This window comes from Melanotaenia boesemani, chromosome 16 (genome assembly GCF_017639745.1).
Source record: "Melanotaenia boesemani isolate fMelBoe1 chromosome 16, fMelBoe1.pri, whole genome shotgun sequence".
Lineage (NCBI taxonomy): Eukaryota > Metazoa > Chordata > Actinopteri > Atheriniformes > Melanotaeniidae > Melanotaenia > Melanotaenia boesemani.
This window is the reverse complement of record NC_055697.1, coordinates 22,694,212-22,711,318: the sequence shown is the minus strand read 5'-3', so window position 1 is coordinate 22,711,318 and position 17,107 is coordinate 22,694,212. Positions and strand designations below refer to the sequence as shown.

General features: G+C 36.9%; 1 protein-coding gene across 2 annotated transcripts in view; it reads right to left on the bottom strand.

Moving 5' to 3' along the window:
- The window catches only part of rgs17 (regulator of G protein signaling 17), a 33,040-nt gene that overhangs the window by 8,423 nt on the left and 7,510 nt on the right, over positions 1–17,107 (bottom strand). Inside the window, exons 2-5 of one of the 2 annotated variants that reach the window (XM_042010943.1) lie at positions 16,691–17,091; positions 10,013–10,143; positions 2,079–2,153; positions 1,746–1,977 (exon numbers count right to left, since the gene is read on the bottom strand). In XM_042010943.1, the coding sequence (XP_041866877.1) occupies positions 1,746–1,977; positions 2,079–2,153; positions 10,013–10,143; positions 16,691–16,693 (441 nt within the window). In that variant the 5' untranslated portion in view covers positions 16,694–17,091. The remainder of the gene's footprint in view (positions 1–1,745; positions 1,978–2,078; positions 2,154–10,012; positions 10,144–16,690; positions 17,092–17,107) is intronic. The other variant, XM_042010944.1, reaches the window with a different exon arrangement.

The window sequence follows — 17,107 nt, the reverse complement described above, 5'->3', positions numbered from 1 at the left end:
TCGCTCTCGTTCAGAAGAACTTCTTCAGTTCTGATGGTGATAGTGGGAGATTTCGCTTAAGTAGCCTGAGAAAGCGCCAATGCTTTAATCATTTAGGCTCATGACTCATCTGAGGTCTACTTAAGAGTGACCATTGCCCATAGTTTCACGTCAGGCTAGTACCATGTTCACAAAGAGACAGGTTTAGGTGTATCTGCTTAAGTTTTTTAATTGTATGGACATTTCTGAACAGAAAACATCATTGCCCCACCAACACAACTTTCTGCACATGCTTGCTCCATGACATATCATCTTACTTTAGAGTGCTTGGTGCTGTTCACCAGCTACTGCCTGAACTAAGTGCAGCTGAATGAGGAAAGAAATTTAAATGAAGTGAGACGTGTAGAAAGAAAAACAGAAATCTGGCAATGGTTGGATGAAGTAAACAACTAGGCTGGTTTATGATGGGTTATTAAGTTACTTTGTTTCTTGCTAGAGAAGCAAACTTTAAGAGAATGTTGTTATAAATAAAAATAAATTAAAAACAATTTAACGAAACATAATTAAATGCGTTCAGTTGCACTTACAAGCTGGATTACTGTCCCATAAAAGCAGTTGGGCTGCTGGGAATTCTGATTGGCCATAACTTTAGGACTCTACTTACCACATTGGCTGGTGATCAAAAAAGTTTATTGGGAGATCTGTCTGCCTGGTACTGATTGTGTCAATTAAATGAGGAGTTAGGATGGACTCTTTAGTTAAGATGATGATTTTCTTTGACATCTGCTCAGATATTCCCAAAATGTTAAGACTGTCACAATTCTTCTTGTTAAGTAATGTTGAACGAAAATCTATGAAACTAAAGTTTACAGTAGAGCATTAAATGCAATCCAAGTTAAATGCATTCAGTTGCAATTATAATCTAATTTCTCTCCCCAAGAAAAAAATTTGGCCAGTGGATATTATGATTGGCTGATAACTTTAGGAATCTAAAGCAACATTGGCTGGTGATCAGGTGATAAACAATATAAATTTATAGAGCACTGAATGACAAAAGCATTGTTATATGTATCACAAATTGAATTCAGTTTCTAATTATTTAATGACTATTTGAAAACCAATGCTTTTTCACACAAAACTCTTTTTTCTAAACAAATATAAAACTGACCAAAATCTGCTGTACTTTATTCACTGGCTATAAGGCCCCCAAACTATCCCTAGAACAGGGATCTCCAACTCCGGTCCTCGTGAGCTACTGTCCTGCAGGTTTTGGATTCTAACCTGATGTAACACACCTGACTCAAATCACTGGGTCATTAACAGGCTTGTGCAGAGGTGTGTCGTAGTAGGAGACATCTAAAACATGCAGCACGGTAGCTCACGAGGACTGGAGTTGGACATCCCTCCCCTAGAAGGACATTTCTGCCTTCTGGTAGTAAACTAGGCTATATTTATTTTTTCATTTCAAAAGTAGGGCAGCAAAACATATTGAACAGTTATTGTTATTGCAAAACAAACATGCTCTGCATCAATGTTGCAAAGCGAACTGCAACATCCCAGACATTTTGACTTGAAGTAGGACATCAGTGTGCAGAAGGGGAAGATAAGGGTGAATTAATAAACCTGAGATTAGCATCATGTACTGAAGCATTTGTATATATATTGCAAATCACATTGTTATTGCAAAAAACAACAATAATATTGCAAATGTTCTTAAGGTTGTGCCGTCTCATTCACATATTGTCTCTGTTTCATCGGTGACTCACCTCTTTGGGAGATAATATAGACACATAATCTTCGTATATGATCCTGGCCTTCTCATCCACCACTGAGGGATTCGTCTCCTTTTTCAACTCTTCACAGGCCAACCAGAAAAGCAGGTTGTCCTCGCTGTACTCAGAGCGCAGGAACTCCCTGAAGACCTCTCGACCCTCCAATGAGTGCAGCATCATCTCGAAGCTCCGTGCCCACGACAGCGCCTCGTCTAGACTTGGGTGTCTACAGTTCAACAGAGTTCTGCATGAGATCAACAGCAGCGCAGAAACACAGCAATGGTGACACAAACAAGCAACACTGGGAGGGGGTATGGCTGCATTTACTGTTCTTCAGCAGCTTCAATACTGTCCATCTTGGTGCAGGTTTGTCGTTCGCTCCTCTCAATTCTGTCTTCATTCCTGAAATAGAGACAGAAGATAATTAGAAAATAAAAAAAAAAAATAAAGAAATTACACATGTTTAAGTTATGATAAGTTGTTTTTACATGCAAATCCTTTTCCTCTGGATGCATCATCTTTATGCAGAAACAAGGTGTTAACTGTGAACCTATGGCATTAATTACATCACTTCTAATGAGAAAAGTTTAAAAAAAATTATATATTTTTAGAAGGTCACCAAGTTGCATGAGTTGCACTTTATGCTAAACATATGTTTGCAATGTATTTTATGTATTAATTTCCCATCCTTTTTACCTTCTTTTGCTTTTTATGTTTTAATTTCTTACTAGAGTTGGGCCGATACCAATATTAGTATCAAAAATACTCACCGATTCTACCAAAAAAAAGGGGATTGGAATCGGTGAATATTTCTTTCTAAACACCATCTGATACCACAAAAATGGAATCATTCTGTTTTTCCTGCCCAACCCAACCACACAAGACACAGGATGTTATGCAATCTTGCTTAAGAATTGTTTTGAACTGGTAGACGGAGAAGCAGCTGCACGTGAGTCACTGTTGTGCTAACACTTACCATTAGCGTTATGTTAGCAATTTGACATCATTACTTATTAGAAAATTCCACTAGCAAACGAGCGACATGTCTAATATGCAGGACGGAAGTCTCCAGAGGCGGCATGAATGCTGCCAAATTTAATACCAGCAACCTTATCAAGCATTTGGGTTGCCATCAACTGAAAGAGCACGAGTTTGTTGCCTTGCAGGAACATAAAAACACTAGTACATGCTTTGAAAAATATGAAATTTGCAAAAGAAAGACAGAAAGGCACCGTAATAACAAATAAAGTTTTAGAATTTACTGTTCTGGTTGACCAACCTCTGTCTGTCATGGAAAACTTTCACTGTAAATCCAATTATAAGATTTTCTTAATAGAAATTCTTTGATTTGAGTTTATCTTCTCAAAAACTAAAAAGATATGTGGCAATCATTGTTTTCATTTGTTAATTGATGTTTTATAGTTTAATATATGCAAGGCCATTAAATGATAGTAACAATATTATACATCAAAGTCTATAATAAATATATTCATTCATTCATTCAGTCGTACTTAAACCTTAAACCCCAGGTATCAGAATCGGTATTGGACAGAAAAAAATGGAATGGGAACATCCCCCTTTAATCCTTTGAAATCTCTGCTCTTGCTTTCTACAGGGACCGCAGATAGAAACTAGTTAGAAAGGTGGAATCTGGTGCAGTGCAAATCTTTATTCAGTCTGGTTTGAGTTTAATGTTTTTACTTAAATAAGTAAATCTTCATTTGCACAGTGAATCCATATAAGTCCTATTCTACTCTCATTTAAATTTTTAAGAAAGGTCTGTGGAGGTTATGGGTCTGCCCTCTTTCCCAAAAACCAATCTACTGTTGATGGTCAACTTCAGCTACACCCCCCCCCCCCCCCCCCCCCCCCCCCCCCCCCATTTTAGACTCTGCCTTCCTTTTAAAATAAATCCAAATACAAAGTGAAATATACTACAAATATTACATTAAATATTATATTTATTTATTTCTCACATGGCTATGCACAAGCAACACAATTATATATTATATATTGATCAAAACTCTACAGGACAACATTTTAAGAAAGCTGTGAAGTAGGCTGGGTTTCCTTCATGAATTGCTCTTCACATGGAGATTAGCTTTCCTTGCAGACCTGTATTTAACAAAATTTGCACCGTGCAGCTGCGTGGAGTAGGGGACTGTAGATAAGCGAGATACGTGGTTTAAATATAGAACCTGAGCTCTGTATCAGCAGATAAAAAAATGGCTCCACAATCCTGAAAATGATGAGAATTCAGACAGAAACAGAAAGACGGAGCAGTATTCTGGCAGATCTGACACCATTATTACATTTGGACTGAATGCAACACTTGCATTATTCTCATGTTCAATTGAATTAAATGAAAAAAAAAAAAAAAAAAAAAAAAAAACCCCACATCAGTGCAGCGCCATCAAATCTTTAACTTGAGTCATTCATTTTCTACTATCTAAGAAATCCACGTTTCAGGAAGCTGCTACTGTCGCGTTTATTTAGTCGAAACGACAAGCATCATAACATCACTGTGGCACATTTTGATTTGAGACAAATGGAAAAGCAGAGTCTAAAGACCAGTCAAAGTAACTGATCTGAAAAGAAAAAGAATGAAAAATTCCTCTCCTGATCCACAACAGTAGATGCTGTTATATGTCGGCAGTCTGCCACAAGGATAAACTACCTTTAGCTCTTAGTTCAGCTGGACTCTGCAGTCAGATGTATTGGTCTCAGCATCATGCCAGAGACAGACTGACTCAGTAATTGTGTGACTCCATAATCAATCTTTTTTTTTTATTAATTTATTTTCTTTATTTTAAAATATTTATTTTTTCATCCCACAGATACATAAAACAAAGTAGAATACAATAAAATGTACTGAACAGCTGTGGCATCCCCCGACCCCATCCCCCTGGTCCTGCCTAAAACTCCCACAGCCACAAAAATCAGAACAATGATCTTCCCATTCTTTCCACTTCCCCTAGAGACTGGGGTTACAGTCTGTGGCAATACAACAGAGCATGTACTTCTTGTTCAATTTTGAACTCATTTAATAAACTGTAACCCAAATTATTTTCATTTTCAAGATAGTTAACACACCGTAAATACATTTATAGAGTCTAAAGGCTATGAAAGCTGACATACTGGTGTAAAAAACTGCCCCAAAAATCCCCTGTGGGTTGGACTCGAGTTATCAGTACAATTTATTTTTAGTCTTGGATGTGATGGATTTCCCTACTATTCATACAAGGTTAGTTCTACTCATTCTGTTACTTCCCCTGTGGCTAAATAGTTTTCAGTAGAAAGTCTGCATTAAAAGTAGTTAAATGTTGTTTCTGATATCACGTACTAGATGTCTTCACACTGACTCTTCAAGCTCAATTACATATTGTTTTAAAATGACCTTTTAAATAAATTTTATTAATTTATTTTCCTTTTTAAATTCAGCACAAGAAATATGAAATACTGACTGACTTTGGTGCATCATTACGACTGCATATTTACCTCCAGTCACTTCCAAGTCATTTCCAAGCACTGCTCTATAGCCTCCACATAGTCACAACCCAGTAAAATAATCTTTTCTTCTTGTGTTGCAGTTGTAACCTAGTAATTGATTATTTGATTGATAGAAATTATACTAAGATTTACCTGAGCCTTTGGGGAGGGGACTTGATGAGCTCAATATTTCTGATTGGTTTCCATCTTTCTGTCTCAGCCACCTCACGTTCATACTTGAAATAACTTATTTAACCTGGTAACTTGCTCTAAATTTACTGCTTCTAAATGCAACATATAGACTCAGATATTTCTTTTGGAGCTCAGAATGAAAAGGGAAACTGTAGAAATGTGTAAATTTAGCATATTTTACGCAAATGCAACTGAGGAGTATATTCTTGTTTCTACTGTAGAGTGTAAGACAGATCAGAAGCATCTCAGTCTCAATGTTGCAAGAGAGGAGCGGATCTAGAATGAAAAGTTGCTCCAATGTGACAGAAAATGTTCAAATTCGAGCAATTACATAAATAAATAAAAACACAGATGTGTAACAGGGACAGCTTCTGAATAAAATAAAGCACAGAACAGAGTGCGGCATCTACTGAAGACACAGGTAGCAGCAGTAAGAAATAAAAAAAAAAACTTCAACTTTTGCTTTCTATTAAATCTTTTTTTTTTTTCTAAGGCACAAATTTAAACACCCAAAACCCCACAGAAACACATAACATGGACGGATTATGATCAAATGCAGTTGAAGGGGACTTCCTGGTTTTGCTGTAGGCTCGGTGTGGCAGTACCCAGGCTCCAATGAGGACTACTTGGGGTGCAGTGACGCACTGGAACTAATTTGCTGAATCTACCCTGAACCTTAGACATCAGCGAAAATATAACAGACCCAGGGCTCTAAAAATAATCTAGCTCCTGGAAAATCAGCTTGGGGGCACTTTTAAATCCTGAGTAATGCTAGTTGGAAAAAAAACAAAAACTTTATGGATGACACCCTGACTTAAACAATTAATTGAGGGAAAAACAGAAAGAAAGCAACTGTTAGTTCCACTCTGCTCTCTTCATCTCTTCGAGCAGTTGATCGCACTGGGAGAAAGACAATAAAGCTTCAGTTTAAGTCTTTATGTAAACACTTGAAACAACTTGGTAGCCTCTCTGTCTATCGTAGCTCAGTCACACTTGCTGAGTCCACAATGCAACACACTGAGCAGTCTATTTTTATCTCACCATGGAGGATCTTTCCTTCCTCTTGCTGTCTCTTGTCAAAGTCCCCATTGTGTATCAGTAATGGGCTAAGCCAGCCACAGCCCCCCGGCAGCCTCACAATACGGCTAAATATACAGGCTGTTCTTCACAGCTGTTTTGCATGTGATGTGTGGATGGAAACAGAAGACACCCCAACCAGATAAGGGCCTTGAGTAAAGGTGGGTGAGGATAGGGTTGGAGGGAAATGAGTGGTTGTGGTTGGTACACAAAAAGAAGTGGGGCTAGGATATTTAAATGCTGTGTGACCCTTTCATGTATTCTCTACCATTTCACTCAACATTACAGTAAAAGAAGAAAAGCACACAGAACATTCAGTGAAGTCAGAGCCGCGTCAAATAAGCTGAGAAAATCACCCCTTCCAACCTCAGCGAAACAGTAAATAAACATATAGGTTACTGAGGACAATTATCCAGGCTCATTCTGAAGATCTGACACCAGCGTTTGACTGAAAAAATAAAAACGCACAGAAGAGTCACAGTCCACAAGCTGCGGCCACTTCAGATGAAGTGGTGTGAAAGAAACGGGACATTCACCATTCACTGCCTGAAAACAATGTTTCATTCACTGCTCTGTCCTGGCAGGAGTGCAGCCACAGGGAGGCAGCTGTAGGAGATTCATACCAGCTCCTGGTTTTGGTGCCTTGCTCAGAGACAGCATGGTGTAATTAATCTACAGCAATACTGTGCACAATCAGGGCTCTTTTAACTATTTTTCATCTTACAAATGAGTGAATTTAGTCATAATGGTCTTGAATACTAAATAAGAAAAAGTTTAAAAGACAATGCAAGTTTTAAAAAAATGCATTTTGATTTTAGTGCAGGCATTTAACGTTTTATCTTTTTTCATGATCTTTTCTTGATTTGTTTATATTCAGCTGTTTTTTTTTTTCATTTCAGACCTGCAACACATTCCAAGAGAGTTGGGACAGAGGGACCTCAAGGGTGGCAAGGAAGGGAAAAAGAAATTATGCTAATAGGTTATTTGATGTAAATGCAACTTCTAAGAATGGCTGAGTTTTTGAGGAGCAATGAAGGGCAGAGCATCACACATATGAAATAATATGTTTAAAACATATCCCCCAAAGAAAAAGAGAAAAGCAACTGCATATTTCTCCTCCATAGTGCAGAATGTCATCACAACAGTAAAGCTGTCTGGAGGAAACTAGTGATTTTTGACTCCTCAGTAACCCATGCTGCCTTTAAGATCATATTTCTTTGCAGGAATGTCCAGGCATTGTTCAATAGGAAAATATAAACTAATATTTTGCACAGATTATAAAAGGCGCAGCTGAGGAAGAGGAGGGTACAGATTCAGGTCTGACTGCCCCCCAACATTGAATTTTGTGGAGATAAAAGTTTCTAAACAAGATAGAATACATAATCATATTGGTGCACACATTCAGATCTGTTTGCAGGAAAAATGGGACAATGGCGACATTACTGGAGAAGGTTTACTAATTTTATAAACATTTTTTAAATAAATTGAAGAAAGAAAAATTGGATGAATGTGAAAAAGTTTACATGACAAAGCATAAATTATCTTGGGTTCATGCTGTAAATGTGGGCATCGTTCTTCTTTTGGTGAACATTTTTCATTCAATCCTTTGTCTGATTTGAAATTGTAATAAAATGATCATTTGTTTATTCATTAAAAATTAATTAAGTTCCTTATATGGAACATATTGATCAATGCTGACATTTTTTATTGCTAGTCAAGTTTAGACTCATATTGGATTGAGAAAAAACAAAAAAGACGAGTAATTTTTGCAACAGCAGTGACAACTGGAGTATTTTTGTCAACACAAACTTGTAGCTTCAGGGATAATTCTACTTGCGCTGCAGAAACTGACCAAGTAGTACTTCTGGCTGGGGGCAGTCACTTGCTTTTACATTTTCGGCTTGTCTTTAGATTAAACTGATAAAGAAAACACAGATCAGTCATAACGTTATGACCCCTGCATAATATTGATTAGGTCTTCTTCAGGAAGGGCATGGACAAAGAACACATGGAGCTGTGTTGGAGTTTCTGGTACTCGGACATATTGTAAGTAACAGATCCTTGTGCTCTGTGGATTGTGGCATGAGATCTCAATAGATTGGACTTGTTTCTCACAGATGGGATCAGACTGATATGTGGAGAGTTGAAAGGTCACGTGAACACCTCTGATGGTTTGTTATTTTCTTTAGGCCCTCCCTAAGCAGCATCTGCAGGGACGGCTCGTGTAGTGGAGTGCTGCTGCCATGTGGGGGGGTGCAGGGAAAACATGATGCAGGTCTTTCCAGCAGAACATTGCTCGTAGCAAGAAGGGAAATGTTACTAATCTATGTATGAACATAATTACAAAAATGGTGATAGGTAGATTCAAACAATCATTACAACAGACATCTGATATGCATATACTTCAAATGTTTTAAAACTATGGACTCCAGGTGTAACACTAAGCTGAAATAAATGTACTATAAAATGGAAAAAAACAACGGTATGAAACAGATGTAAAAAGAAAAATGGAAACCAGCATGCAAAACTGCAAACTCATCTTGTACTCACTCATAATTACCTCCCAGATGTTTCTTTTTCTTTAGATAAAGTCATACAAAAACTGCAATGTTTGTAACTCAACATACGTGAGACATCATATATCAGGAATTAAAGGCAGGATTACCTGTTGTCATTCCATGTAGGAGTGTTTATTAAACTCTAAATACAGACAATGTTAAAAATAGAAAAAAAATCTACTTTTAAACTAAATGCTAAAACCCAGATGACGCAATCAAAGTACAGTTGATTCATGAAGAGAACTGTTGAGCATCGTTGTTCAACAGAAGAACAACAACAACTATGTACCCCTTATTACACAGACAGTAATTAGGGTTTGCTCAAAGGTTGCAGCAATTTTTAGTGGGTGCTAAAAGGGTCTGAAGGAGTCTGAAAGCCCCTAAATTTACTTAACAGTATAACCCAATGCTCCTTATTTTCACTCTTATATTTTAGCTACTAAGAGAGCAGGGGTTGGATCAAAGTGCTTCAACTCTGTACTACATTTTACTATTTCAGCTGTTTAAAAAGTTTAAAAGTTTAGTGGTTTGCCACATATATTTAAGTGATGACTATTAGTCAATCATTCGAGCTAAAAATTTTGGCTTCTGCACATGGAAAAGGGACAGCATCTTAATCCCACCATGTTTACTCAGTTATTTATGTATTCACAAACATATTTAACAATTGAGAGAAGAAATAAGGAAAAAAAAGTAGCTGGAACAGGTGAGTTTTTACAGGTCTTTTTCCTTCTGCAACTGAACACCACTAGATCACCACACCATCCTCATTATCACACCAAGTTATCCCTTTCACATTGTTTTTACATTGTTCTATGCTTAGTGTTTTATAAAAAGCAACTAATATAGATGATTTCAGTGCTGCAGCTTTTAATAATTGGGTTTTGTTGACCTGACAGCCAGATGAAGGGAATTAAAGTGGATGACAGCGTATTGAGTCCTTACCATAGACATTTGCAGCAGCCGCACCAGCAGAGACAGCAGGTGTTAGGTCGGGGCTGTCCAGGGGCCTGGGGTGGGGCCTCGATATGAGCCGCCTGCCTTTTTCTCATCTCCACTCCACTCACACTAAGGGGCTTCAAGATGGACACATAGAAATAAACATAGTTAAATATCCTTCATAATAATCATAGAGAGAGCAAGACCTGATGTCTGACTTTCTGTTGCCCAGCGATGTATTATATCAGAAGGAGGAGGGGGCGCAGCACTCTGTGTGTGAGTGTGTGTTTGTAAGAGACAGATGAAGCGTGAGAGAAAGAGAGCACTCAGGCAGGACAGAGAGGATTCCCTTCCTTGTTTGGTATGAGGGTTTCTGGCATCAGCCCAAGTCTTTCACTCAGCTTTGACAGACACTAAACATGCATTTCAATAGGCACAAAAACAGGATCTGCATATCTCACACATACACGGACAAACACACGTGCACAGTAAATACAAAAATTCATGCACACATGCACATTCATATTAACCCATTTAACTACTCCAACATTCATCATCTATCTGCCCCGCTGTTGCCTTAGAATATGCAACATCCATCATCTGCAAGCAGATGAAGATTCATGCAGGAAAAAACAGGCAGAATTTACTATTATTTGTTTGAGGGATTTTGTAATTAAGTATGGATCTAACATTTGTATTTTATAGTATAAAATATAGATGTACAGGATGTGAATCAACTTCAGTGACTATGCTAACATGCAGCAGTTAGGGTAGCATTAATCTTTATTTTGCTCATCATTGAGCAATTTAACATTTGCTTTTTAAAAACAAAACTACAGCGGAGTTTATGTAAATTTAAGTTTTTGTACAAATGATGGTGTTACATAAATAATCAGAAATGTTATTGTAGTTCACCTCTACTTGGACATTAATATACAGCATACACCAGGTATTAATCCGCCAAATAACAGCTGTGCAATTTCACTATATAAACACAATAATACTAGAGCATTTTCCTAACATTCTGACTTTATTATTTTTTACATGAATGTGTAATTTTTTTTGCCTGGCTAATGATTTTCATCTGGTTCTTTAAGCCAAACCCTCCCTGGTCTATAAACTCCAAATATCATTAAACTTGTCTCATTCTTCCTCAACAAACAAGTAATGTGCATCCTCCACCCCATCACCAGTTCATCTTTGGATGTTCAGTAGTTCCCGCTCCTGGTTTACACATCTCAAACATCAGTAGCACTGACTCCAGAAGGTCTTGGGACGCCCTTTTAAAGGGAATGTTTGAGGAGTGGAAACAGCTCTTCATTACTACTTGTCTAAAAAAAAAAAAAAGGTACTGTAGGGCTTAAAGTTTGTATTTCCCAGCAAGATTTAAATCTGATTGAACAGACCATGAAAACAGAAAAGTGAAATTAGAAGCACTGTAAACGCTGGAGCAGTTCACCTCCACCCGGACGGGTGTGTCCCTACAACAACATGACGTAGGCTGTGGAAGTTACTACTTTTGACTACCTTAGATGTTTGCCTCATAGCAGGACAGAGAATAAGTTTCCAGTTGTTTTGACATTAGTTTCAAGCAAAAAAAGGAGACCAAACCCTTATTTTGTCCACATGTTTCAGAGCCTCCATGGGGATCAAAATGGCCAGTACACATTTTTCTGTAAAAACCAAGTGAGATATGCCCATTTTTGTTAACTTGACCACAGCATCCTCTGTAAAATATAACTTCTACACCCAGGTGTTCCCATTGAAACTAAGCTGAGTAGAAGCTCATCTGATGCAGATGTTAGCATGTGTTAGGAGAATTTGGACTGGCGCTGCAATGATTAGTCAACGTTCTTGACAATAGAAATAGTCGACAACGAATTTAACCGTCAACTATTGTCAGCAAAAAAAAAAAAAAAAAAAAAAAAAACCAACAAAACGGCAGCAGAGGACATCAGAAGTCTAAAATAACTTCACATTAAACTTTCAAAATAAATTAAATACATGTAAGATTTGTAAAATGAACCTTGCCCACCACGGACGTACGTCTGCAATGCTCGAACATTTAAAGACGAGGCACGTTGGACAACCCCACGCAAGATTGATATTGTGTGATGAAATCGTGATCTTGTATTTAAACAAAATGACTTAAAAAAAAAAAAAAAAAAATTATATACACTGCCTCTAGCACTACATGACAGCACCTGTGTCCAACTGGACTCAAAGCAGTCTGACTATCACTTAATTATGACGTCCCATCTTGTTTGAATTCATGCTTGTGTGGTTCTTATTCTCAAAGGTAAGTCGCTTTGGATAAAAGCGTCTGCTAAATGACTGTAAAATAGAATAGAATAGAATAGATTTTAACGGCTCAAAGTGAAATAAGTTGTCATTTAATAGTAATGAGATACATAATCCGATTAGGGAACTATTTGTTTTTAATAGTCGATCAGAATAGTCATTAGTTGGAGCCCTAATTTGGACTAGTGTAAAACTGGCTTTACAAAAATCTAACCAGTGTCATGGAACCAGTGTGGACAACAGCATCATTGGTACAATAACTCAAATTCACTATTCCACTTCTGTATCTTACAAATAGAATCAGGATGCACAATGAAAATGCTCTTTCTTTATATATATATATATATATATATAAATAATGCAATAGCTGAGTTGATTGTAAGTATGACACGTATATATATATATATACTTGTCGTACTTACAATCCACTCAGCTATTGCATTATTTTACCAACAACCTAACAACAATGTGTCATTTTGCTCTATTGTTTTATCACTGACATTTCCCCAAACCTTCAAAAACTGATTTTCTGTTGGTGTTGCTGTTATAGCTAGAGGAGTCCCTTCAACAACACAATAGCCTTCATAAGCAAATACAGTGCTTTTAAACCCTTCAGGCTACTCAAAATAAAAATACCACTCCAAGAAGTCATTGTAATGCCTGAAAATAACTGCCTTGAAATCCATGATCTTTCATCTAGATGGGCTTCCTATTTCTGAAAAAAGTCAATTTGAACTGTGACAACTCAGAGAAAATATTTTCCATGATGCACTTGAAGCACATCAAAAATTACACTAGCAGCTGCAGTACAATTAATAAAACAAATTCTTACCTGTAAAGTCATAATTCAAATGTTTTAAGGTGAGTAAAATTAGCTGAACCTCAAAACATCAAAAAGAGCCTTCCTTTCTCTTTGTCAATCTATCCAATGTGTACACATGTGATTTCTCACAGTGATGATACATGGTAAGTAAGGCTGATCTGCCAGATATGCAAATGCAGTTGCCTAATCGGTGGCGCAGCCATCAGTTATTCAGCAACCAGGCAGCATCGGTGGAAAACAGGCTGCTAGATGCAAACGACAGCGAGGGTTCGGCTATGTACCAAACTGGAAGAAGAGGCCACACTGACTGGACATGCAAATGTATGGTTGAAATAATAAAATATGCTGGGATAGGAGGAAATAAAAGAGAGTCTGTAATACATTACCTGGTTTCACAAAGAATACAGGTTACCTCACTATATGTTTTGCACACCAAATTAATGTAGAGTGTAATATGCAATTTTAACTTAAAAAAATGTCAATGGACATTAGGGAAGTTTCCACTTGCAAATCTTTTTGAGACATTGTGCTGCTTCTATATTCCAGATGAGGAAAACATTCACTTTCAACTTTTAATATTTTTTATTTAATATGTTCAATTGTGAGTAAAATGTTGGTTTATAAGATTTACCAACCTGTAAGATGCCCTTTGCGTCTTTTTCACACAGTAGACACAAAGACAAATGGAAGAAGACTACATAAAAAGACAAGTTTTTTAAGCCTTGACATAACCATTAATTACAGCACAGTTGGATTATCTGTCATATACCTTTCACACCTCAGCAGCAACTTTAGATTTATAATATATTTTAAATAGGGCTGGACGATAAATCGATAAAATTGATAAATCGAATTTTCCATTTCTGGAGATTTATTTTTATAGTTAGTTAGGAGCAGACTTAGCCCTCCCTCCACACCAGAAAGGTGTTTGTCTGATAGATTTTCAGTGAAGTGACCCTTCACTCATGCCTGGGATTTAGCTGTGCGTTTAACTGCAGTGAGAAATGCTGCTCTCTACGAGATGCAGAAGTCAACTTAACCCACAAACCCTAGTTAAGAGACAACCTTCATTAGGGGAATTATTTCTGCAGTGGATCCTGTATGATAAGGATCCAGATGGAACGAGATCACGGATGCAGTTGTGTTGCATATTTCTATGTAAGATATGAAGTTGTTTATATGGTGGAAAAGCTATGACATTATATGCTTTATTTTTGCTGGGATTCATTCATATAAACAAATAAATGTTTCTGATAAGTTTATTTCTGTTTTGTAAAAGAAAAGAAAAAAAATCGATTAAAATCGGAAATCGGATTTGGTTATAAAAATCGGAAATTTTATTTTTAGGCCATATCGCCCAGCCCTAATTGTAAATGACTTTTTTTCTACATCTGCATATACTTTTAATCTGCGTTTAATTAAACAAAGGCTTTCTGACTGTTAAACCAAACTACTATTTACCTTCTACTTTGGGAAATTAAGGCTCAGACTCTTATTAAACTGTCCATTTTTATATCAAACTGCACTGATGGTTAAGATTGGATATTAAACTTGAGATTTATATTAAACTTCTTGAAGAAAGAAAAATGTGGAGTTAGGGGCAGGGACTCCATCTAAAACCTGTAGTTAATTAAGAGGCTTTAATTCTATCGACAGTAAGGAGCCTGGCAAATCAGGTCCAGTTGATGTAATCTGATGATGTTCTACTTCAACCATTAAAAGATTATGAAGAGGCTGTTGAACAGAACGCTACAGCTGTAATCCTGCTTGCAGGTTTGTAGGCTCTTTGTGCACATAAAGGTTCTTTGATTTATTGAATTTGTAATGCATTAAATTCTCCTTTTTTGTCATCTTTGATAAACTCAGTGCAGCCTACCTACATAACATTATAATATTATAACCTTTGTGATAGTATCTGTGGTGGAATAAACTGATGTTAGACCTGGAACTTAGTGATCACGCCACTGCTAAAAAAGAGAAATTTTGACACTTCAACAAACAATAACGACAGGTCCATCTCAAATCCCCATTTTTAAGTAAAATAATAGAAACAGCTGTTTATCAACAGCTTTACACATTCTTTGCACTTAACAATTGTTTTGATGACTTTTAGTCAGGATTTTGACCACCGCATTGAAACTGTTCCCCTCAAAGTCTTACATGATATCCACTTAAACACAGATAGAGGCAAAAGTTCGGTTTTGGTTCTGCTAGATCTCAGTGCTGCTTTTGACACAGTCAGCCATTACATCTTATTAGAGTAACTGGAAAATTGGATGGGAATCGCTAGTTCAGATCTGAACTGGTTTTAATTCAACTTAAAAGACAGGGACAATTGATAACTATACATCTACTCAAAGATGACCTGAGGAGTCCCCAAGGCTCCATCTTGGGTCCCCTATTGTTCAGAATTTACATATTCTCACTAGCTCAGATCATGGAAACAAACAGAATTTCTCCTCACAATTACATGGATAACACTCAGCTCTATATTACTGCCTATATTACTGCCTCACCAGGGGAGAATTTTCTTCAGATCATGGGAACCAAAGATAAGCCTCCAAAGATAATTGCTCAGCTTAAATGAGCAATGTTGAAATCAATGGATCAAGCGAAAAATTATCTTGCAGCCACATTAAAACAGTAACCAAATCAGCCTTTCACCACCTGAAGAAAATATCTACAATACAGGGACTAATGGCTCAACATGATCTGGAAAAACTTGTCCATGTATTAGTTTTCAGTAGGCTTGAACACTTTAATGGAGGTTTTAACTAAGACGACTGCAACTAATGCAGAATGTTGCTGCTCGTGTCACAAAGACCGAAAAAAAAAAAAAAAAAAAAAAAAAAAAGAATATATCACACCATTGCTGAGATCTCTGTTCTAGCTTCCTGTGCACCAAAGAATTGATTATAATATTTTGCTGCTGGTGTAGAAATCTGAATAGCTGAATGGCTCTGACCCAAAATATGTATCTGATCTGCTGAAGCTTTATGAGCCGAGACTTGTAAGATCATCTGGATCAAGTTTGCACACCAGCCCAGGAGTAAAAACTAAACAAGGAGAATCGATGTTTAGTTTTTATGCTCCTAATATAACAAATTACCCGAAAATCTAAAGTCTGCTTCAATCCTTTGTTCTGTACAATCAGGTCTTAAAGCTTTTTATTTGCCACCAATTTTAATTAAAGTCGAGTTCTTTTCTTTGTTATAAATATATTTTCTGGCATATGTACATTGACGGTGATGGTGATGATAATGACAATTACAGTGATGATGATTCTAATGATTATGATGCATTTCCTGTTGTTTGCGTTATAATCTGTATTTATTTAGTCTGTTTCTCTCTATTTTAGCTCCTGTTTCTATGTAATATTATTTTTTTTTATAGTTGGTTTTAATTATTTTGTCTTTTATTATTATTGTTTGTTCTCTACTTAATGTTTCTTTTGCACCCTGCTGTAATGTGTTTAAATAATTACTTCTATTTTTTATTTTTATTTATTTTTTTTGTGATAATACGTGATTAAAATGTTGACATTTTTAAAGAAAACTTACCATGAATTAGTGAGTTCCTAAACACAGGTCAGACAGAGCAGTCATGGTGTGAGGTAATAGGTTGCTGGATGATAGCAGGCTGGTTAATAAAGCGACTGACTCGTGAACTGTGTCTGTTTGGCTAACGGACTGGCTGCTTGGCTTGCTGGAAATGCAGGACAAGGCGATGAGGTTCTTCTCATCACAGGGAGGAGAGTTTACTGGTGTCACCATCCCTGACCAACTGGCACAGAAAGGGACACGAGAGCTGAAGTGAGATTTGACTCCTTTCCTCCCCCTTTTTTTCTCCCTTATTTCACGTTCTTTTGCTTCTGTCGCCGTCGCCTCCTAGGATTCCACTGATCTCAATAAAAGGATCATTTATGGACTTTGGAGTAGAGGGAGCAGAGAATACACAGCATCTAAAAAACAAGGAGG